The 24,900-nt window shown below is 44.9% G+C and overlaps 1 protein-coding gene across 2 annotated transcripts in view; it reads left to right on the forward strand.

Moving 5' to 3' along the window:
* SVOPL (SVOP like) overlaps positions 1-24,900 on the forward strand; it is a 30,646-nt gene continuing 5,746 nt past the window's right edge. The window contains exons 1-12 of one of the 2 annotated variants that reach the window (XM_034779120.1): positions 1-345; positions 4,615-4,755; positions 5,749-5,840; positions 6,879-6,977; positions 7,655-7,726; positions 8,643-8,767; positions 11,654-11,717; positions 14,231-14,356; positions 17,287-17,415; positions 19,511-19,584; positions 21,821-22,020; positions 23,978-24,089. In XM_034779120.1, the coding sequence (XP_034635011.1) occupies positions 4,677-4,755; positions 5,749-5,840; positions 6,879-6,977; positions 7,655-7,726; positions 8,643-8,767; positions 11,654-11,717; positions 14,231-14,356; positions 17,287-17,415; positions 19,511-19,584; positions 21,821-22,020; positions 23,978-24,089 (1,172 nt within the window). In that variant the 5' untranslated portion in view covers positions 1-345; positions 4,615-4,676. The remainder of the gene's footprint in view (positions 346-4,614; positions 4,756-5,748; positions 5,841-6,878; positions 6,978-7,654; positions 7,727-8,642; positions 8,768-11,653; positions 11,718-14,230; positions 14,357-17,286; positions 17,416-19,510; positions 19,585-21,820; positions 22,021-23,977; positions 24,090-24,900) is intronic. The other variant, XM_034779129.1, reaches the window with a different exon arrangement.

Below are 24,900 nucleotides of genomic sequence, written 5' to 3' on the forward strand. Positions count from 1 at the left end.
GAGGAGGCGTGACTCAAGAACATTAACCTGCATATTTTAGTGTAAATTCCTTAAAAACATTTCCTGGAGGCACAGAGTGAATTGACCTATTAAGATACAGTAAATGCAGCAACTTACTTTGGAAAGGAACGAGGAAGTTTTGAAGCCCTTCGTTTAAAACCCAGACAAGCCAGGGTTGAAAGATTTAAAGGGGGAAGTGTGTGCCTCCGGCTAGGAAGAAAAGTAATTTATGGAAGCTGGCCCCAAAAGCAGCAATGCAGCTCGTGCAATAAAATGAAAAGAGCGGAATATTTAAAACTATAAATGAGGAAAGAGACATTTCCCCAAGCTTGAGATCTTTCTAAGGTAAGAAACTTTTACTCAAAAATCAAAAACAAGTCCTGTCTAGGTGGATTGGGGTTGTTTGAATGTTTGTACATCAGAGTTATGTGTTTTGCTGTGATGAGACTAAGTTATCCGAAGGCCTGGTGAGCAGCAATGTATTTCCTATACCTGCCAGCTGTGGCCCCAGCTCCATTGCTGAGAAATCCTGCCAGGGTTCTCGTTGTGGGTCATTTAATCTTTCTGTGTTATCTCTGTACCACTGAACTTATCACTCATGCTGCTCCCTTTAGCTAGTGCATTGTTGTGGTGCTGCTGGTTATTAATGTATCACTTATACAGCACTTAATGGTTTCAAAGTGACTTACAATTATTAATCAATTAACTCTTGTGACAGCCTCAGGAAGGACAGAATACTCTAGCTCTTCTACCAGGGCAAATATGTTTGGAAATGTTTGGGGCGAGCAAGCCTGCACTTTTAGTAAGAGGTATAGGAAGATTTCTTGGAAGTATTCACATATGGATAAAAATTACACACTCAGCTCACCCATTCCTTTAGACAAAAAAGCTGTTGTAAGGCATGTAGTACTACAGACGTTTGCAGTATATAGTGTCTTTCATGATGCATCCAGCACAAGACACTGTATGGAGAGAGAGATGAACATACAGGGCATGTTTCTGTACTGCTGCTCCTTTGTAGATGTGAAGCCGGGGGCTTTTTCTCATGACCACCACGGTAGCACTGCGAAAGATCTATCAGCGTATTTATCTGTGAAGCATGCAGCCAGTGTGGGAGCACTAGAGAGTGACTAAAAAAGGTGGAGCCTTCTGTTAACACTGATTTGCCAAATGCTTTCTCTGCGCTACCCTCAATTTAGGGTTCTGATGGGCACCTCACTATCAAACTGTCTGAATCAGCATATGCAGTGGGGTTGTAGCCACGTTGGTCCCAGAATTTAGGCAGGCAAGGTGGGCAAGATAATCTTGTTTATTGGACCAACTTCTGTGCGTGAGAGAGAAGCTTTCGAAGCGCATAGAACTCTTCTGCAGACTCGAGGAAGGCACTCCACGCCTCACTGGGAGTACATTTCCCAGCCCTGACGCAGAGCTCAGTGTATCTCCAAAGCTTGTCTCTCTCACCAGCAGATGTTGGTCCAATAAACGATATTACCTCACCTCTCTCTCCCCCTCCCCCCTTCTCTGAACTATAAAATCATGGCATTAGGGCCTCGTCCAGTGCCTACTGAAGTCAATGAGAGATTTTTCTTTCACTTCCGCAGGCTTTGGATTGGGCCCTTACCAGCTAAAAGACCTCCCATCTCTCTCTCCTTTCATCTGATCTAGTTAGCTGCCTTCCAACCCCTACTCTCCACCACAAACACTGTAATAATCATCATCACTTCACTGCATCGAAGCCAGCTCTGGTTTGGCACACAGCAGCTTTTCAGCAGTGCACAGCAATATTAGGGCAGAAAGTATTGACAGAGTTGTTTAGGATAAATAAGTCTCTAGTCTTTATAGTTGTGAAGAAGGCAATTCAAATCTGGCATGAAGCACTGTTCTCTTTCCAAGGGCTCTTCTAGATAATCCATTTTAGTCACAATTTATATTGTTTCCACTTATAAATGGTTAAGAATTGGGAATAGATGGTATAAGCATATTACAGATATGAGTAATATGTGTTGTGGACAGTTATAAACACCTCAGAGGGAGATGTTATAAGCTATACAATAAGCAGCCTATTGGCCTGTTGGATTCTGTAACAATCTATAACAAAGATTCTGTAATCTAAAACATCTATTAATCAATTATTAACCCAGTGTAAAGTGTTGACCTAATTTTGAATGTTTCCAGAATTCAATCTTTGTTCAGTGTTTGTGTTTCCCTCTAACTAATATAATTGACATTTTACATTTTTTTAAAAATGTCGCAGTTCATTTTCTTATCTCAACTCTCTGTCTGACTCTCTTCAAACTATTTTCTTTTCTGATTTGGCCTTTTGGTCTCTATCTATTTTTGCCTTCGGTGTTCAACCCTCTCTGTCAACATTTCTCTCCTCCATTGCCTCTCTCCCCTTGCTAGGCCTACTGGGATGGGAAACAGCACATTGGTCCTGTGCCTGGAAGTGGAATGTGTTTGAGGGTGACTGAGTGAATTTCCTAGTGTCTCCCTCCAGGGGCCCAACCGAACTCCCACTGATGTCAAAAAGAGCCTTCCATTGACTTCACTAGGAGTTGGACCCACATCCCAAATGCAGGCGAACTCACAGCCCTGCAGCATTAGTGAAAACACTAAGCTTCAACTCCCCAGCCAGCAGAGGAGACCTGTGATTGCCTCTGTTGCAATCCAGACCTTTTGGATCCATTTCCCTACCCCTGAGACAGCAGAATGTGAGATGGGGGTCAAAACTGTTTGAGGAAGCTGGGTAAAAGAACCTCATGATGTTATTTTCATTGAGGAGCAGCACCAACAACGGGCAGTGTTTTGCTGGTTATATAATGGGGGTTTAGGTTGCACAGAATACACTGGCAGTGTTGTTCTCAGGCAGCGTACGAAGGGCTTAAGAAAGAGTGCTTACAGCACAGATGCGCGATCCCCTTTGATATGTGTGCAGGGTGTTCCAACCTGCTGGGATTAATTTCAAAGCATGATATAATAATGATTAGCAATTAGAAAGCTCATTATGTCTTTAAAAGAGCTTAGCCAGCGGGAAATAATCCCCACAACATTCCTGTGAGGTAGGCATTGTCCCCTTTTTACAGACACAAGGAAGATTTAAGGCCTAACTTCCTTAGGCATCTTTGCAAATCCCAGCCTCAACAGCTGTCTTCACCCCAAGAAGTCCTTGCAGTGCAAGGTCGAGGGTGCCACTGGTGGCTGGAAGGGGGCAGTGGTAAGGTAGCTTGCATTGCTGCTGCCCATGCTAATCCCCATTGCGTGCAGAGAAAGAGGATGAAAATCCCTAATGTTGTCCGTCTGGTCCTTTCCCCAGCACTGCTGGTACCTCAAGTGAAAGCCAATGTGGATCTGTTTCTGAGGAAACAGGAAAAGCAGGCAGAATTCCAAGTCAAAGGAGTCCCACAAAACAGCACAACCCTCTTCCCTACATTCTCAGTGCACATGCAGGAACCTGCCCCTACTGGGACTTCATCTGGAGCTATGCTTTCATTTGTGTCACACGAGAGTCTCTCCTAAGCAGGAAGTGGCTCTTTTGTCAGCCAGGGCAGAAAATGTTTTTGTTGCATCCCCACTTCTCTTCCAAAGAGCCGAAAAAAAACAAACCAAAAACACCTGAGCATCACAGTGGCACAGCACCCCCTGGAAGTTGGCGTCTAAGGCAACTGCCCTGCTCACCTTCCCATAGAACCAGTCCTGCGGCTAAGAGTGAGTAGCAGAACTGTGCAGAGGAGGGAAATTTCACTTTGCTAAGGATCTGGGGCTTTCTAAATTAGGCTTTGTTCTGCAGCAGAGCAAAACCAGAAAATTTCAAAATTCTCCATGAAGGAAAATTCTGAAACATTTTGTTTTTTTGTTTTCAAGTCAGTTTTGACACTTTAAATGTTTTGTATGCATCATAATATGTAATATAATACAAAATTCAAATGAAAAGTCCTTTCGTAATGAAAAATGTAAATGTTCCATTACAAAAACGTGAAAACAGGTTGTTTCAATGTTATTGGAACTTTTTTCCAGTTTTCTTCCAAAACAAAATTCTGGTGAAATCAACCTGATTCATGAAGCATTTAGATTTCGGTGCAAACACACACCATCTCTCTGTGAAGAGACAGTCTATTACTACTCTAAGGAAAATGTTGGAAAGTTAACATGCATACAGTCTCCCACTTAGGTTACCTGATTCCTTCCTTGCCTTCCTTTCCTTGAGTGAACACAAACCCACAGCATGCTAGGCACCCTGCAGACAATGACTTCTGCTCATGAAGCACCTTTCACTTGAGGATCTCAAATCTCTTTACAAATGTTGATTAAAAAGCCTCCACAATACCCCACAAAAGTATAGGAGTGTTATCCAGCCTGTTTTAGTAGCTTCATTGGACTTTTCACATATAGGCCAGGGTGGTGACTGACCTTTGCCAATTTTAATAAATTGTCCTGTGACCGCCCTTCTAATTTTTTATCTAAACACACACCAAGAGGAGGTAGGTGGGAACCCTTAACATTTCCTATTAGCATCCTCTGAAACTTCTTAGTTTAAACTGCCCTCACTTCCACCAGTCTTGCATTAGAAATTGCTTCTTGGCTCATTATTAAGACAGGGTTGTGACTATCTTGTAGGTTGGAAAGTGAAATCAAAGTCATCTCCATTGTCATCTTTGGGAACCCGACAAGAGCTGAAGATGGCCACCCAGCAAAAAGAAGTATCAAATGCCATTGGCCTGGAGGAAATAGGCCCTGAGAGGCAAGAACCCAAGAAAGGTTGGTTCACATAAGCTGGACTGAGGGTGGTGGTGGTCACCTCTCAGTAAGGAGGGGCAGTCTGGCCCTGGGTTGGGGTTGGGTGTGGCTTCCCCGGCCCGCCCTGCACTTCACCCACATAGAGCCCTACCACTTGCATACGTGATGAGCAAGTATCTGCTGGGATAAATAGCCAGCCCTCTGGATGCTACTCTGTGATAGCAATTAAGCAAGAGAATTTTACCCTAATATAGTTTAAACGTAGATTTTAGCACTTTCTATTAAGCTTATTTTAAAGCAATTTATGCAAGGGAAGCTCGGGCCCACTCCTCAGCTGTGCCATGCTTATGCTGAAGATGGGAAAGTAAAGTTGGCACTAAGCTCATCAGCGGCTGACCTGACCTATAGCACAGGTTAGAGCAGCCAGCTTGTAACTTTCATCTGGGGCCTTTAAAATAACAAGGATTACTGGGCTGCAGTGAGTTCTGGCTTCCTCCCATTCTGAAATGCCTACTGTGCTGGGGAAAGTAGTATTATCCCAACTATTACGGCTGGGAAACAGAGGCCCACAGAGAGTAAGTGACTTGCCCACGGTCACACCAGAAATCTGTGGTAGAGATGGGAAATAACCCAGGGCTCCAGCATCCCAGTACAGTTTTCTAACCCTAAACCATTCTTCCTTGGTCTATGCAACACATACAGTAGCTCAGAATACTATATGAAAAGCATTGGATGATAGACCTCTTCCTTCCTTCCATGCATGTTCTGTATTCTCACTGGTTATCTATCATCTCTCGATTTTATCTCTCTCTTATTTTGTTGAATCTCTAAAGTGCCCAGCCACCCTGGCCTCTAGGGGCTCTAGTGCTGCTTAGTTGATATATCATCTTGGGCACAGATGGAGTTTCCAACAACTTTCCTGCCATTACACAATAACAAAAAGTGGTTCTGTTTTGCAAGGACGTACTTAGAGGTGATCTCAGTTCTAACACTCTCTTTCTCTTTGATGTTTAGAGCAGAAGACATTTACAGTGGAAGAGGCTGTGGAAACCATCGGGTTTGGGCGGTTTCATATAGCGCTTTTCCTGATCATGGGCAGTACTGGTGTAGGTTTTCATTGTCCACTAACTTGAGCCTAAAAATCCTATTACAGTATCCATATTAATGTGATATTACAGTGTCCATATTAATGTGAAGCAGAATTCATAGACTCTAGGCTCACTTCTCACCTCACCTATCACTCACCATTGACTTAACTGGGGTTGCATGGGTGTACATGGGTCAGCATTTGTCACTCTTGGTTCCCTTTCCTTTCTTCTTTGTGTAACAAGCCATCCTGAAAACCACGGAAACACCACAGTCGTCAGCTGGGCTCAGACATGAGTGACCGCACCCAAAACGTTATAATTTGAGCTAAAAGCGTGACTCCATTAGCTATGAGTAAATATCAGGCTCTTATCTTTGCTGTCGCCAGCCACTAGTGGGCGACATGGTCACACGCATTAAACCAACATAGTACAATTGCACTTCCCAGCCAAGATTTTCAAACGTGGGTGCCTCGAGTTAAAACTCTTAAATTCATAGACACCAAGAGAAGTAGCTTGATTTTTCGAGAGTCTGAAGGACAAAGCAGCCTCCGCCAATACACATGGGCAGTAAGAGAGGACCCTGTGAGTCTCCAGCCCTCCTAAAAATAATTTGAGAAGCTTCCCTCTGAACCCCTCTCCCCATGTTTCCAAGAGTTCACAATTTTCTGGACAAGACAAAGACTGGGTCCTCCAGCAGGCCTTGTAAATGGTTATATTCTCTGAGTCCAGTACCACAGTAACTGTTCTTTGAAGGACTGAGATTCCAGGTAATACAACCGATGGGGGAGGAGGGTACATTGTAGAGGTACTGGGTATACTCCATATCAGGGGCTGAGGGAGATGCCAGATCCATGATTCCTTCATCTCTGCCTGCAGAATACTGCAGGTTGGTTCTGGAAAGTGTACGTGTACTGTTCCAAATGGGTGGCCTGACTTTTGGTTACCAGGATTTCAAGCCCTAGCATGACTGGGATTTTTCCCCCAGTATGCAAAGGAATTGTTTACTGTACTGACACTGGAACCAGACTTTGCTAATGTGCATGTTTGTTCTTGAAGGTGGTAGAAGCCATGGAGATCATGCTAATAGCTGTTGTTTCTCCACTCATCCGTTGTGAGTGGCAACTTAATGACTGGCAGGTGGCTTTAGTGACAACGGTATGTGGCATTTATAACCCCTTAAGCTTGTACTCTGTTAACATTGCCAGGGGAAGGAGCTATTTGGTTTAGTTTAAATGCACATTTGACCAGACCAGAAAACACTCAAATGCTATGGAGAAAAGGGACATATGAGTACTAAGAAAATTGTCACCTAATATATACTAATTTTAGTTATTTATAGACTCTTCCACAGGGCAGTATCTGAACCCATCACAGATGTTAATGAATTTAATCTCCCAACAGCCCTTTGAGGGAGGGACATGTTATCATCACTTTACAACTGTGGAAACGGAGGCAAAAAGAATAAATGAATAGCCCAAAGTCACACAACAAGCATGTGGCACAGTCAAGGTTAGAATCCAGATCTTCTGAGTTCAGTGCCTTCATCACAAGACCATCCTCTCCCTCTTAAAGATTTGTCGTAGTTTATCCGAAGTATCAGTCCCAGGATTGAAATAGTAGAGGATGCTACAGCTCTGGATTGGATTAAGACAGCTTGGGCAAGCTGTGAATGGGAAACCTGACCATGTACATGGCTCAAGTCACAGTTATTAATCCCTCAGTTTCAGGTGTATTAAGTTCAACCACACATTTAAGAGCAGTGTCACATAATAGGTACAAGGTGTGGGAAAACCCTTGCTGATTAACCCAGGCAATGTTTTAATCCCTCTTAGATGGTGTTTTTTGGCTATATGATATTCAGTATACTCTTTGGACTCTTAGCTGACAGATACGGCCGCTGGAAGGTAAGTGAAAGTTCTGGAGCATTCCATTTTAGTCGCTTTTAACAACAGAGCCAGGCCTGATGATAGAACTGTCATAATAATAACAAGGTTAGCACTGACACAGCCTGTTACATCTTTAACCACATCACCTAATCAATCTTTGTGAGGGGGCTATTGTTGTTCATGTCCCCCTCTACACACACACTTGTTCAGGGCTGCACAGTGAATCAATGGCAGGGCTGGGATGAGAATTTAGGACATTTTCAAACATGGCTTCCTACAGGTAAGCCTCTGAAATGTAATTGCAAAACATGGTGGGCACCATTAGATGGCTCGCAAACTATTTAAAGGGATGCTACCCTATTCCTAAGCACTCCACGTCTCAGTGTTAGAATTGGTTCAGAAAGCAGAGCCCTTGTGTCTCTCGTGATGGGCAGCCAGACTATATGACAATGAGCACATGTGACAGAGAGTATAGCATTTGCACTGTGGTTGGTTGTTGGAAGGGTTCAGAAGCATTCAAAGGTTTATGGATCCTTGGTCCCTTGAGCTTGATCTAAAGCCCTTTGAAAGCCTGCTCTTGAATCAGGGTCTTTCAAGAGGTCAATGTGGACGAATGGGGCCAACTGAGCTGTAGGTGGCGCTAACTAAGAAGGAACCCTGGCCCACCTCTATTTATTTAAAGAGTCTCTCTGGCTACATCTGTTGTATAGCACTTGCAGCTGCACTGCTGGTGGTGGTGACACTCCTATCAGCTTAATAACTCCTGCCTCTGAAGTAACCTGTAGTGTAGACAAGGTCTCAGAGACTGATGCTTGAATTTCCATTTGGGGTCAGCTGATCTGTGTTTTATTTATGCCCCAAGTCAGCAAAACATTCAATCCAATGCTTGAAGTGCTGTCCTGAACAGGGATGTTTTCTAATCTTTTCCTTCCAGATTCTGCTGATCTCTTTCTTATGGGGGGCCTATTTCTCCTTGCTGACATCGTTTTCTCCATCGTACATCTGGTTCGTTTTCCTCCGGGCCATGGTGGGATGCGGTGTGTCAGGCCACGCACAAGGGTAACGTACTTTGAGCACTGTAGCACTGGAAGCAATAGGCGAATAGAAATCAAGAATACCTTTTAAGGGGAAAAAGAAGAACGGGAGTACTTGTGGCACCTTAGAGACTAACAAATTTATTAGAGCATAAGCTTTCGTGGACTACAGCCCACTTCTTCGGATGCATATAGAATGGAACATATAATGAGGAGATATATATACACACATACAGAGAGCATAAACAGGTGGGAGTTGTCTTACCAACTCTGAGAGGCCAATNATGGCTGAGCCATTACAAACGTTGACTCTATCTCCCCTTGTAAGTACTCTCACACTTCTTATCACACTGTCGGTACGGCTAGCTTGATTATCACTTCAAAAGTTTTTTTTCTCTTAATTAATTGGCCTCTCAGAGTTGGTAAGACAACTCCCACCTGTTTATGCTCTCTGTATGTGTGTATATATATCTCCTCATTATATGTTCCATTCTATATGCATCCGAAGAAGTGGGCTGTAGTCCACGAAAGCTTATGCTCTAATAAATTTGTTAGTCTCTAAGGTGCCACAAGTACTCCCGTTCTTCTTTTTGCGGATACAGACTAACACGGCTGTTTCTCTGAAACTTTTAAGGGGAGGAGATCAGATGAATTCTCCCCATGTCTCATGTGATTAAGGGTCACATTTAGTAAGTAGTAGAGCTGGTGGCATGAGGGGTGTGTGTGGAAAAAATAAATTCTCATTTTATGCCAAAGAAAAGGTCACTGAAATTTTCCAACCAGTGTAAGCAAGTGAAAAACTTACTGGCAAGCTGGCTAACGTGCCCTTTTTTTCAAGGGCAAAGAGGATAAGACCTATAGTACTCGGTTAGCTCTGGTAGCCAGACTAGAATGCACTTTGAACTGATCTAATTTTGTTAGACTCAGTCTGTTAAAAGTGATAACACAGTTCTATTAAACTGTAGTGCTCTGCAGATTACGAGTTCAAACCACAGCATCCTGGGGCTAGTAGAGGCTGGATGCTTCATAGAGTTTAAGGCCAGAAGGGACCATTACATCATCAAGTCTGACCTCCTGTGTTTATCAGAACATAGAATTTCCCCTATTTCCCCCTGTATGTAGCCCATGGAGTGATGTGGAAGCAGTTTACTTCACCTCAGGCAGGCAGGGGCAATCATGAGGAGTAGACAGTCAACCAGGGACTTCTTGAGAGGGCTGGGAATAAAGGGGAAATGAAGGAAAATTCCCCCATCCACTTTACCAGAATTTATTAAAGAACATAGCTCTTAAGTTACATTCCCAAAGTTCTAAACAATCTAGATTAGAGTGGGGCAGCTAGTTTACACTAAATGAATGACAATGGTTTATCAAATGGTATATGCAGCGTAATTGTAGCTGTATCAGTGTCAGGATATTAGAGAGATAAGGTGGGTGAGGTAATTCCTTTTTTTGGACTAACTACTGGTGGTGAGAGAGACAAGTTTTTGAGCTACACAGAGCTCTTCCTGAGGTCTTTGGTTATGGCTACACTACAGTTTACGTGAGAATAAGCTACCCCTCCATTTCCCCTCACTCTAACTTTTTGAAACATATTCAATTCTGGAAAAGTTAGAGCGGCAAAAGGAAAAATAAAACTCTGTAACTTGGTCACTCTGTAACTTTTTCGAAGTTGGAGATGTTTCTAAAAGTTATAGTGGGGAGAAAAAGTGAAGAACCCCTTCCCAATCACATATTATTCCTTTTTCTGCACTCAGTAGCTAAAAGGGGGAAAAAACGGAAAGAAGTGAAGGGAATTTAAATTAAAAATATTGAAAATTCAAAAAATTTTGGAAAAAAAAATTCACCAAAGTTTTTATGGAAAAGCTGTTTCATTTCAAACCCTGCAATGTGGAACCAAATCAGAACATTCACAATTTTGCATTATCCCCCCCCCCCCTTTTTTTCCACTGGCTCTCACTGGTAGTGCTATGCTGCAGGGCACTTGGACCTCGGGAAAGAAACAGTGTCCTGCAGAGGTTACTGTTCTCAACCAGGGACTCCGCTGGGCAGGTAGTTAGGGTGACCCGATGTCCCAATTTTATAGGGACAGTCCCGGTTTTTGGGTCTTTTTCTTATATAGGATCCTATTACCCCCCACCCCCGTCCCGATTTTTCACACTTGCTGTCTGGTCACCCTACGGGTAGTGAACAGACTGATGAATTGCAAAGCGGCTTCAATCCAATGTGAAAGGTTATGACTCACCTCCAGGCTCTGGGTATAGGCAGGGGAAGAGAGGAGCCCTTTGGGATACCTAACCAAAACCAGCCTTTCTTTAACTTCACGTCACACAGAGTGCATAGCATTTAAACATGGAGTTCAAAAAGCCCCACAGATCCTTCCCTTAGAGGTGTGCATGATGCAAAGTGCCAGCACTCAGATACTTGTATCCTGAAATTATGTCCTCAAATGTACTACTGGATTGACATTACATAGCCTCCTTGTCCCTGTGGGCAGATATTTGTGCAGCATGTCATGTTAAAGTAGGTTGATATTTGGCAGAAATCTTTGCTGCAGGAGCAGTAACATTACAGGATCTCTGACATGGAGGAGGGGATGCGCTCTGTCAAAGGACCAGACTCTTCACTGAATTACAAGCTTAGGGTCAAACCCTCGTCAGCTGTAAATGGACGCAGTTCCAGTGAAGTCAGTTGAGTTACACCCATTTACTTCAGCTGCGGATCTGACTCAATGGTATGCAATGAGTCATGCTCACAAATGCTATGCACATTTATTTGTTCGGCACCCAGTTTTCAGTTGCTAGCAGTGAAAGAGCTACTATAATTCTACTGACTGACAGTGGAGTCTAAAATTGACTGAGCTGGCATTTCAGCTGCATGCAGATTCTCACTCTCCCTGCATTTTTTTTTTCAGACTTATCATAAAAACCGAATTCTTGCCTACAAAATACCGCGGGTATATGTTGCCCTTATCTCAGGTAAGATAAAATTCATTACAGCCCAGAGTCCCAGATTTCCTGTGTCTGGCTCAGAAAGCAGAATTCTAGCCAGTTTTAATGTGTTCCACAATATCTGAATATGTATTACACGCAGTGAGGGTATCTCATTCTCAGCGTGTGTCACAGTGAACACTGCATTATTAAACATGTGCACGGGTGTGCAGAGGAAAAGCAATTTCTTTTCTGATAATTGGCTGCTCTGTACATGGCATTGAGACATTGATTGACAGCTGACATCCAGCCTTTTGGTTGCTATGTTGATAAATGCGTCCGTTGCCTGTTCTAACAGTATCACCCTTGACAGGCTGTCAGTCAGGAGCTGGGTCAGTCGCTCGATCTCGTTTCAAGATAATAGTACATACAGCAGCTAAAAATTGAAACAGAAATGTGCTCCATGCCGGTAGACTGGACTCTGTCTATCTGGAAGCAATTTTCAGTACTCAAACTGGGGCTGGCCCAGGACAAACGAATCAGCACATGCGCCGTATACCTTTGGAGATGAATTCCAAATCTGATTTGGGTCATAATAAGAGATTCATTAAGTGGTCCCATGCGAGTCCCCAATTTATGCACATCAAAAACTCATCATATAGTGTGGCATAATAGGCAGTTTCTGTTCAGGAGAGACTCGGAGGTGGACAAGCTAAAGGTGCCGTAGGTCAGGTCTTATCTCCATTAACGAAACTGCGTGGGTGACCAGGAATGGAGCAGCATAGATTGTTGCGAGTTAGGACTGAGGTGCACTGGGACAGGTTGTACTGCCTAGCAAGGGCTGATTAAATCTGGAGCTGCTTGAATTATTTCTTGTGAAGGATTTGTCCAATTCATTTAGCACTTTTTCCATGGGTTTCTGGAATTATCTGCAAAGAGCTCCTGATACACAGGAATTTCTCCAATTGCTCAACCAGCAGGAATGCCGGAGCCTTTCCAAAAGTGAGGGGCCCAGGGCCCCTGAGGCCCACCCACTTCCCCTCCTCTCCCCCTGGAAGCCCCACCCCCTACCCCACCAGAAGCTGAAGCGGGGCTGTGGAACCCGTGCCCCCCTGCCCGTGTTCCTGTCCCCCAGGCCTCCTGCCCAGGGCAGCTGGAGGGATCCAAGCTCCCCACAGCTGCCTGTGTGGGCTCTTCCTGACCTGGCTCTGGCCAGGGGGTGGGGCCTTGGAGCTGCAGCCCAGCCATGATAAGCCTGCTGCCGTGTGGGCAGCAGTGGAGAACCTGGGTCCCTCCACCTGCCCAGTGGGCTGATGGGGCGCCGAGAGCAGACCCCGGCTGTGTCCCCACCCCTCAGGCCCTCCTCCCCTGGCAGGTGGAGGGGCTGCAGCTCCCTGCCTGCACTGGGCTGGGACTCCGAGCCCCTCTGGCTGGAGCTGGGTCAGGGAGAGCCACATGGGGAGCCAGCATGGAGTCAGAGATCCTCCACTTCCACCTGTTATGGGCCGGGCGGGGAGCCTGGGGGGCAAGGACATGGGCCAGGGGCTGCTCTCAGCCCCCCTCACACCATGGGCAGGTGGAGGGTCCACACGCGTCTCCCACAACTGCCCAGCTCCCCTCCCTGGCTGGGCTCCATGCTGGCCTGGACAGGGGATGGGGCCTTGGGGGAAGAGGGGGGGATGCGGGTAGGGTCCGCCCTGGCAAAAAGTGGACCGGCCAGGCCCGTCCACTTTCAAAAAGTGAAAGGGCCCTGGCCCCCTGACCCTCCCTTTTCCCCAGTTCTGGTGCCCCTGTCAACCAAGAGTTGTGCAAACATATATTGGCCTCTGGCTTATTCATGGCCTTGTAGCAACGAGTATTTGCTTTTCATTATTCTCTGTTTGAGCCATTGGCTTGATCACTTAAGTCATTGTTTCTGTTCTCGCCTAAGATTTATAAACAGGAGAAATCCATTGATTATTATTTATTCTTTATTTTCGCTTGCTCCCAGATTTCTCAGGGACAGGTTGTGGCTTTTATGAATTTGTTTGCTGTTTGTTGTTGCTTACCTTATTTGCGTAAATAAAAAAGCATTTTTCCTAATGGCTACAAGAGAACTTCAAGGACACACATGTTTGCAGGTATTGGGCCAGATTCTCCTCTGGTGTAAAATCAGTGGAAAGTATGGCTCACTATTTGCACTAGTGTTCATAGCACTATTGCCTTCCACAAACATTCTTACAAGGGGGAAAAAAAAAGCTCATTCATATGAATAATGAAGCAAATAAAAAGGCTCATGAATACCCGGGAAGCAGATTTCATTTGGAATGATAACCACACATGGTTTTCTGTGTTTAACCACAACTAACTGAAACCATCCTGGGCCCAGTCACACCAAAACTTTGGCCCACCTCTCTCCAAAAATTCAACTCCCCTGACTGTGTCTGGGTCAAATCTCTACTGTATTTTAATGGTGTGGATAGGGAAGGTTGCTCAGACAAGAATGAGATCACTGGGGGTTAAAATATACAAACCATAGTCATTGGCTCCTTTATTGTAACCTCTCACTTTCCATTTGAAAGGTTTTTTGGTTGGCAGGCTCCTTATTAATTATTGGATTGGCATCAGTGATTAACCCGACCATAGGCTGGCGTTGGCTGATCAGAATCGCTTCTATTCCAGGCATCATTCTCATCCTGGCATTTAAGGTGAGAACAACACTTCCTCCCACCCAAAAGAACACACTAGATCTGGAATCTCTAGGTATATTTTGCCATCAGCCGATATAAGTATCAGAACCTGGTAGCCTGCCCCTGTGGTCCTGTTTTCACCATAACCCAGTGGTGAGCTGGAGCATGTTCACACTGGTTTGTGGGAACCGGTTGTTAAATTTTGAAGCCCTTTCAGAACCGGTGGTCCAACCGGTTCTAAAAGGGCTTTTAAATTTAAAGTGGCGCCTTAGGCGCCGACTCCGTGAGCTCCGGCAGCTCTCCAACCCACCCCCGGCCCCAGCTCACCTCCGCTCCGCCTCCGCCTCCTCCCCTGAACACTCCGCCCCACTTCTACTCCCCACCCTCCCGCTTCCCACGAATCAGCTGTTCGCTCAGGAAGCCTGGGAGGGCTGAGAAGCAAGCGGCGGCTTCGTGCTCAGGCCCAGGGAGGTGGAGACTGAGCAGAGGTGAGCCGGGGGAAGGGGGGGCGTGAGGAGGGCCGCCCACGCCACAGCAGGTAACCCCCTGCTCCCCCCCATAGCTACGCTACTCCGCCCCTAGGAGCCAGAGGGACCTGCCGGATGCTTCCTGGGAGCTGCCCCAGGTAAGCACCATCGGGACTCCCCACCTCACCCCCCCGGCAGGTCCCTCTGGCTTTTAGGGGCGGGGTGGGGCGGGGTGGGCACCCACAACTGTGGCCCACGAGACCCTCCTGCCCGGCCCCTGAGTTCCCAGCCAGGGAGGCTAGTCTCTGGCTGTTTCCCCCTTCCCCCGCAGCTTCAGCTCGCCCCGCTGCCGGCGCATGCTCTGGGCGGCAGACTGCGAGCTCAGCCTGACCCGGTGCTCCAGGTGCTGTGCGGCGGTGGTGTGGCCTGGCTCCAGCTGAGCGGCACAGCTGTAGCACCACCAGCCACCTCCAGGCAGCGCGGTAAGGGGGCAGGGAGGGGGTGTTGGATAGAGGGCAGGGGTGGTGGTGGGGTGGATGGGGTCAGGGCAGTCAGAGGGCAGGGAACAGGGGGATTGGATTGGGCAGGGGTCCCGGGGGGCCATCAGGAATGAGAGGAGGGGTTGGGTTGGATGGGATGGCGGGGGGCAGTCAGGGGACAGGGAAGGGGGGGTGGATGGGGCAGGGGTCCCGGGGGGGCATCAAGGAATGCAGGGGGTGGATGGGGCAGGGGTCCTTGGGGGGGGCATCAACGAATGTGGGGGATTGGATTGGGCAGGAGTCCTGGGGGCGAGGAGGGAACCGGTTGTTAAGATTTTGGCAACTCATCACTGCCATAACCCACAGCAGCCCTCTTATGCCAACTTTGAAGAGTCCAAACCAGCCACCAGCAAGCAGGGACCTGCAGGAGACAGCCTCTTTCTACAGATTGGCTGCTCCTTCATAGCAGCATCCCAAGACTAGGGCACCGGTGTTCTGCATCCATACCCTGTGTTCTGACATTGTGATGGTGGGGGAGGGAAGGGCATGCAAACATGGATGAGATTAGATTGGATTAGATTACATAGAAGCTTGCAATTCATACACTGGCAAATTTAGGATTTTGTTGCTGTCATCCCTGTATATACCCCAGCCTCGTAACTCTTTACATTTTGTAGAACTAAGTGAATAATTCACAACAAACAATGTACCCAACAAAGTTAACCTTTTAACAGGTTGTGGTGTCATCATATTTATTCAGGGCAGAGCATATTTTCTCTCTCTGGACTGATGTGAACAATTCTCTGTGAATATCACTATTTGAGCTATGTTGATTAGCTGTGATTGGTCAGATAAATCACATAGACGTTAAAATCCATTCCCTGATTGAATGAGTGCCCGACATGTCTGAGGATATGTATACACTGCAGGCAAAAATGTGATTTGCAGCTTGGGTAGACATCATCGCTCTAGTTTTAATTTATTTAGTACAGCTAAAAATAGCAGTGAAGGCATGCTGTACCAAACTGCCTGGTCCCCTGGAATATGGATTCACTTTCCAAATCCATGCTGAAGCCTGTGCTCCTACATCTTCACTGCTATATTTAGGCCTATATTATGCCTAGCCAAGCTGCAATCACCACTTCGATTGCAGTGTAGACATGGCCTGAGGTAAATACTTATGCTTGCAAATATAAACTAGGATCTCTAAATACCCATATCTTGAAATTTGACTTCTCTGAATCTCTCTGCTAGTACAACTGGGCTGCATGATTTGTTAATGGAAATAACAAAACAAAAGGCACAAGCCTGGCCAAGCAAATGCCTTTAAAAATTCAAGCACTTCTTTCTGTAATGGTCACCCAGTTCTACTTATTTTGTGATCAGTACGAGGGATGAGTGAAACAGTTTGGTTAAACTAATGCCCCCCAATTCTGTCCATCCCTTGAAATGAACCCCAAATCTGTTTGAAGTCTGGGAAGCTTTTATTAAGAGGGAGTGGTATGTTGTTAGTCTCAACTTACAATGTCAGATTCAAGTTAGGTTTTGTTTAATTATTATTTTTATTTCACTGTTTTGTTTGGTTTCCTCCCAGTTTTAAAAAAGACATTTTCTTTTTATTGATTGGCTATCCCAACAGAGATCAATAGTTATGTTAGTTCTCTGAGAACCCACTGAATATGTGCCAGGAATTGCTGTTATTCAGAACACTTACCTAGCACTGTTTATATACTGGACCAGATCCTCAGGTTGGGTAAATCAATATAGCTCCACTGAAGTCGATGGAGTTACACCAATTTACACCAGCTGAGGGTCTGGCTTAATATTTACTAATGTGCATTCTCAGTGAATTGAAAAACTGAGCCATGCAGATGGGAAACAGCAAAAAAAGGGGGAAATCCAATAACTATTGGGTCTGTGTATTGTCCCCTGACACTTAAGTAAAGCTCTGTCTTGTTGCCTAAAGCTGTAAAAGCTCTTCCTAACCAACCTGTATTTGCAGTTCATTCCAGAGTCTGCTCGGTACAACGTATCTACTGGAAATAACAAAGCCGCCGTTGCAACACTGGAGAGGATTGCCAAGATGAACCGCTCAGTAATGCCAGAAGGGATCTTGGTGGAGCCTGTTAATGTGAGAGTTAAAATATCTTCTATCATCATGCTAATGGTCGATTGGATAGGTCCTGGGGCACAGGACACAGGATTACTGGGATTCTAGGAGATGGGGCTATCTTGCTTAAGCTTTTCATGTTCTAAGCTTTTCTACTATATCTGGCATCATTCCAAAGGAATATTGAATGCCACGATAGAAGCTGTCATTTGTCTATTGAAAAGAGAGTAATCTTAGCCCTTTAATTTTAATGGGCTTGTTTATTATATTATTCTTCTCATTCAACTGAACATAATGCTGGGACAATGTTTGCTTTTGCTACCATAAAAAAGGGTTTGAGTAGAGAGCACCCCCTTTGGCCTGGTGAGATCCCTTAGCAGTCTTTTCTGAGTTGCTGAGAGATTTGGCAGCAGCTCTCTGGGTGCAGGAAATTCATGTCTCTCCCTTCCTGGAAGAGCTGTTCATCCAAACTCCTTTTTGAGGGAAATGACCCTACAGGACACAGAAACAACCATCACCTGCCTGCAAGAGCATAGCTTGTCGGTGAACATGGAAAAGAATCACCTGGTTCTGAGTCAGAGACCACAGCACCTCGGAGTGATGCTAGCCCAGCCAAAGAGAAGGTTTTCACCTCTGACATGAGACATTGCAGGTTGTTGGCCTGACTCAATGATTGACAACTGCACCCTGGTATCAGTAAGATTCCTCATGCAGCTCCAGGGCATGCTAGTATCAAGTGTGGAAATTCTCCAGGTGGCACGTTTCCAGATGAAGAGCTACAAAGATTCCTCCTCCCCCACCCTGTGCCAGGGCTGGACAGAGCATGGCTTGCTGCCCCAGGTATGCAGTCAAACTCCTCCAAGGGGGGGTGGGGGGGCACATAGAAACAGCCAAGTGACTCAGGGAGAACAGACAGACCAATAGTGAAAAAGAATCATAAACTGCATGAACTGTGGGAAACTGGGCGTATGCTCCTTTCCTTCCAGACAGAACTGCAAGACAAGCATGTACTAGTCCTGACGGGCAACACCCTGGCAGTGGCAGATGTGGGGGAATGGAGCTGGAGCACTTGGAGGTGCTGGAGCACTGGAGCAGTCATTATTGGTTACATATGGCTCAGACCCTGCATATCAACAGAAAGGGAACATCATGGTGTGAGTGGCTGACGAGGCCGCAGTCAGATCTAAGGAACTTAGACCTGCACCAAGGGAATCTTCAACAGCATCACCCAGCTCGGAGGGGTCCCTCTTCTAGACCTCTTTGCTGCTTATCTAATCCCACAAGCACTTAGCATTGGCCTTGGCAACTCATGTAATGTGGTACTATTGAATTGGCATTAGTTAGGATTAAATGAGAAAGGCCTTCCCTATACGCTTTGTAGAATTTCTGTAAAGAGATCTCACTGGCTCTGGGAAGTTTTTGTTAAAGTTTAAAGTTATGCACACTGCCATGTTAAACAAAGAGGAAAAAAATCAACTCGAAACATTCATGTGAACTCTTTCCTCCTCCCCCCGGACAAGAGATTATTAATTGACTCGCTTCACTTTCAGGGCAGCGAGAATCTTGCCTTAGATGTAACAATCCTCTAGCTGTTACTACATATCTTCACTTTCATATCTGCTAGACCAATGTTTGACAACTGGTTAGGTGCATAATACAAAAGCAAGCGTACAGCCTCTAATTTCTGACTCTGTTTCTCATTACGGCATTTATGTCTTGTTACATAAAATGGAACAACACAAGTGGTAACTGCGGTCAGGTCAGACCACAGTACTCAAACCAGAAACAAATAAGTAACCAACACCTTTCCCAGATTAGGCTATGATCCAGCAAGTTTTTCCAGGCAAGTGGAGCCTGGGAACATGCAGAGCCCTATGGAAGTCAGTGGGGCTGCACATGGACTTACAGGATCATGGCAACTTCCCCACACATTCTCTCCACAGCCTTTCCTTTTTGGTGCTCTTTAATCTCCAAGTTCATCTGTGTGCAGCTGCAGTGTTACATGTCTGCCTTTCAGCTCAGCAAATATATTAGAAATACATGGCAGCACCAGAAAATTAGTCCATAGAGAGGAGATACTTTTCTAACCTTGTGTTTTCTATTAAATAATTTGCAGGAAAGAAGAGGTAGATTCAGTGACCTATTGGACTCCAAATACTTACGAACCACTTTGCAAATATGGATCATATGGTAAATATGTTATTTGGTTTTGGTTATTGTTTATAGCATAATTCTTTCATTTGAATGGGGGTAAGACCCTGATTAAAAGTCTCCCATTGACTCGAAAGCGAGTTGGATCAGGATCTGAGTGACCTACAGAGACATCCAGTGTAGCTGGAACAGGAAGGAACATCTGAATTGGTTTTAAGATTGCTCTCTCACCCTTGGCTTTCCCAAAACGAGAACTGGTGCTCCACCAGCTGCCTCGGTAGCACAGCCAGAGTACCAGTGAAATAGGTTTCAGACCGAATGTTGTTAGCTCTTATTCATTCCACTGGCTTTGGAAAATTAAAAGTGAACAGAAGATGAATATCATCTGAAGTCTCATAAGTAGGCCTCCTGTAGATCAATATATATTTTAATGGCACCATTGTCTAGAATTATAATAAGACAAGGTGGGTGAGGTCATATCTTTTATTGGACCAACTTCTGTGTAGTTCAAATCAACAGGAGTTGGTCCAATAAAAGATAGTACCTCATCCACCTTGTGTCTCTCAGATCCTGGGACCAACGCAGCTATGACACCACTGCAAGCTAGAATTATAATGTGCAGATAACGGCTGTGTGAAAGCTCAGTGACCCAGAATCTTTGTATATCGGTCCCTGAATCTTTTATGATTTTTCTATTTTTGTAAAATACAGTTTTTCTACAGTTTTCCACATGTATAAATCAGCTTATAGGCTCCATAGGTTTACTTTCCCGTCCTCTGTGTACTTAGCGTTCTCCCTGCATTCAGTACGCAGGTCTTTTGAGAGCTTGTAATTCTGAGGCACAGTTCTTCAACTGCCGGGGGGGCAGGAGAGTGAAAATCACTTCTCAGCCTGTTTATGATGAGGGACATGCTGAATTAGTTGATGATGTTGCAACAAGGCTGCCATCATTAATACTCTGCTCTTGACAGAGAAGCATGACACTATATGAGCTTCCCCAATCAGACGGTGCCTAAAATTGATTTTAAAAGTCACTGCACAGAATGGAGACTGAAGCTCTGATGGTCCTAGGCTTTGGTAAAAGAAGCATCAGGGATTTGTTTTAAATATTAAATGGACAGATTCCCCCAGGAGTGAATGTTTCAAAAATGTCCCTGCACAAACATGTATTGCTACACATTTTTAGGGCCCACTGCCCCAGTCTGTAAATAATACCATGGCTCCTTTCATCAATGAGTCTCAAACATTTGGCAAATATTATAAGGTAGGTAAGAAACAAAGTGATAATTTCCACCCACCATACACCCACCTCTGGTATAGAACACGGTGGCTGTTTAGCAGTGCACCGCAATTCTTCACAATACAAGTGGAGAAAAATTGTCTTTAACTGAAACGGCAGGGAAAGAGAATGTAATTATACAGACTGGCATTTGGCCAGGGCTTCAGGGTTAACGCTCCTGTTCATCTGAAAAGTATCATGGGAATTTTAATGGCCACAAGGGATCAGGATCTTGGCTTTATATTTTAAATGAAAGCTTGTAAACTACAGTATATAGAGCCCTGCATCAAAGAATTTTAAAAACACTATGGGCCCAATGCTGCCATACTTCCTCAAGCTGAGCAGTATGCTATTCTGTGGCCTTAACATGGAATAAGCTCCTATTCAGTGGTGGTAATTTCACCCCTATGCAGAAAGTATGAACAAAAGCCAATGTACTTCTTAAGTTCTACACCTTAAGTCATCAAAACAGGGTGTACGTGAAACATTGACCTTATGCTGGCTTTCTGTACCTAGGTGAATTTCACCCCCTGTGAGATAGTTTTCCCATCCGTAAAATGAGTATAAATCTGACACACACAGAGATCAGCGTTATTTGGACTATAAGCTCCTTTGGACAGGGACTGACTTTTCATCCCTGTTTGTACAGCACCTAGCACAATGGGGTCCTGGTTCATGACAGGGACTTCTAAGTGCTACCATGTTACAAATAAATAATAGTATAACAGTCCAGGTAAGAACTGGGCTTTTTCTTTTAATAAAAAGGAGCACTTATATGGTAGCTGCAATACGTTTGTGACAACCAGTTTGCTGCTGGGTGCACAAATAACTGCTGGGGTTTCCCTGGACTTAAGATTTCCAAATGTTAAGTGTTGATTACCTGTTTTACTTTGTAATTGTCCTTAGGCATTTAATATCTGCTGAGTTTTACTCCTCTATGGTTCCATGAGTCTGCGATTATTTTCTGCTTGTCAACATTGGTTTTCTTTCCCCCAGGCTTGGAATATCTTTTGCTTATTATGGCGTCATCCTGGCCAGTGCTGAGTTACTGGAGCGGGACATGGTCTGTAGTTTGCAGACGGCAGTGAAGGAGTTGGGGGATGATTCAGAGGAAAGCCGCAGCCCATGTCACTGTCGCTTGTTTGCCCCTTCGGATTACCGGATCATGATCATCAGCACAATTGGAGAGATTGCATGTAACAGAAACATCTCCAAGTTGTCTTCCTGTGGCTATTTAATGTGTTATGCAATGTGTTTAACTTGGCAGATTTATATGCATGTGCACAAAACAAAATATAGGGTTTGGGTGAAATTCACCCTGTGCACAGAGCCAGCCAAGGGCAATGCACTACTTCAGTGGGATTTTCAGTAGAACCTAGAGTTACGAATACCCTGGGAATGGAGGTTTTTCGTAACTCTGAACAAAACAGTGTGGTTGTTCTTTCAAAAGTTTATAACTGAACATTGACTTAATACAGCTTTGAAAGTTTACTATGCAGAAGAAAAATGCTGCTTTTAATCATCTTAATTTAAATGAAACAAACCCAGAAAGTTTCCTTACCTTGTCAACTTGTTTTTTTAAACTTTCCCTTTATTTTTTTAGTAGTTTACATTTAATACGGTACTGTACTGTATTTGCTTTTTGGGGGGTGGGAGGGAGGGTCTCTGCTGCCTGATTGCGTATTTCCGGTTCCAAATGAGGTGTATGGTTGACCAGTCAGTTCGTAACTGGTGTGCATAATACTGAGGTTCTGCTGTAGCTGCATATGCTTTGTGCTGGCATCACAGCGAAGAATTAATTCATCTTTAAGGACAGTTGTGAAAATTTAACTGGCAAAGCCAAATAGCCCCTATGCAGAGGATACATAATAACTTTCTTTTTTAAAATGACCATAGGAAACTATCTGAACAGTAAAGTCCAGATCCTCAAAGACAGGACCTCCCAGAGGATTCAGGGGGCCTGGGGCAAAGCAATTTTGGGGGCCCCTTCCATAAAAAAAGTTGCAATATTATAGAATACTATATTCTTGGGGGGGCCCCTGCAGGGCCCAGGGCAAATTGCCCCACTTGCCCCCCGCCCCTCCCGGCGGCCCTGCTCAAAGATATTTAGGTACCTATCTTGCACTGAAATCAATGGAGGCTAGATACCTAATCACCTTTGAAGATCAGGTTCTAAGTTACCAGAGAGCCAGGATTGGCTTGAAGGCAAATTTTCAGACTAGAACAGTGACTTCTGGAAAGCAAGAATTGCAGTCAATCACTGATATGTAGGCAACTGAATGCAGCAAAGGTGTGCTTTAGTTTAGAAAGGGTATTTACCAGCACCCTGTACTGTGCAGCAGAGACCTGCTCAAAGTAGGTTAGAATGGAATACAGCAGAAAGTACACACTGCATCCATAGTAACACAAACCAACATGTTTCTTGGTATATCTCCTCTGCATCAGTATTAGGTAGTAACAGTGTCATGTGATAGCATGTTTCTATAGCACCTTCCATCTAAGGCGCTCTAAGTACTTGGCAAACATTACTGGATTTAGCTTCATGGCACTACCGTGAGGTAAGCTTTATCCCCATTTACATCTAGGGCAATGAGATAAAAAGCGATTAAAAGTTGATCCTGTAAGGTGCCAAACTCTCTGACCTCAGTCCAACAAAGGGCATAAACACATACTTAGGCTAGAAGTTAACCATGTACTTCAGTGTTTTGCTGGACTGGGGCCACATTGCTTAGCATCTTGGAGCCCTGACTCATACAGGAAGTCTGTGGGGATAGAACCCAGGTGTCTAGAGTTCAAATGCAGTGCTTAACCACATGACCCCACCCTTCCTCCCAGCATCTTGCTATTATACTAAGAAGTGATCAAGTCCATAATGCTAGTGTGACACAATAGTAGTGAGAGACTTTAGTTCCCTCTATAGAATCTCAAGTGAGGCCAGTTCAGAAACTCCAGACATAAAAAATAAAAAAGGAAAAATAAGCAAGAGGAAGATCATGGTGTTTGGGTATTGGAGGGTGAAATCTTTTCTACTGGGAAGGTGGGATGGAATTCCTGGTTTATAGTGTCAGGAAATGATGACAGCTAAGTATGGGCTTAGACATCATTAGATAATCTAACCCTGAAGTCTGACATTTGTTTTGTTTTGTTTTCCAGTAAATCCCTTAAACATTCTAGGCATCAATTTCCTAGGAAGACGACTGAGCCTGTCTATAACAATGGGATGCACTGCACTATTTTTTCTCTTCCTTAATATCTGCACTACAAGGTAGCGTATCAGATTAGTATGCTAGTACTGTTGTGGTGGTTTGTAATACCATAGGCAGATGGCAGGACCTCTTAAATTCTCAATTGGCTAATCAGCAGTCCTGATAATTCTCTCTCTCAAAAAAATAATCTCCTGCAGTTTCCTGTCACTTCCCAGCAAAAAATGTAATAGCAGAAGCTGTAATGAGGTCTTGTATTGCTGAGACTAAGGGGATTTCACAAAATATATGACAGGACATTTACTAGCATGCTATGAAGTGCTATAAATAATTACAGCTAAAACACACATCAAGGTAAGTATACAAAGTACATTTTGAGGTACAAAGCCCATAATTTTTTTCATTGTTTGTTTGCTTACTTAACACATTAGGGTACGTCTCTACAGAGAGCAGAAAAACCCGTGGCTGGCCTGAGCCAGCCGACTTGGGCTGTGGGGCTGTTTCATTGTTGCGTAGACTTCCAGGCTTGAGCTGGAGTCCAGGCTCTAGGACCCTGTGAGGTGGGAGGGTCCCAGAGCCCAGGCTCCAGCCTGAGTTCTTGAGCCCAAGTTGGCTGGCATGGGCCAGCTGTGGGTTTTTCTTTGCTGTGCAGACATCCCCTTAGACCAGCGGTGGGCAAAATTTTTGGCTTGAGGACCACATCAGGGCTGCAAAACTGTATGGAGGGCCGGGTAGGGAAGGCTGTGCCTCCCCAAACAGCCTGGCCCCCGCTCCCTATCCGCCCCCTCCCCGTGACTGTCCCCCTCAGAATCCCTGACCCATCCAACCCCCCCTGCTCTTTGTCCCCTGACCGCCCCCGCCTGGGACCCCCCC

Source organism: Trachemys scripta, chromosome 1, assembly GCF_013100865.1.
Source record: "Trachemys scripta elegans isolate TJP31775 chromosome 1, CAS_Tse_1.0, whole genome shotgun sequence".
NCBI lineage: Eukaryota > Metazoa > Chordata > Testudines > Emydidae > Trachemys > Trachemys scripta.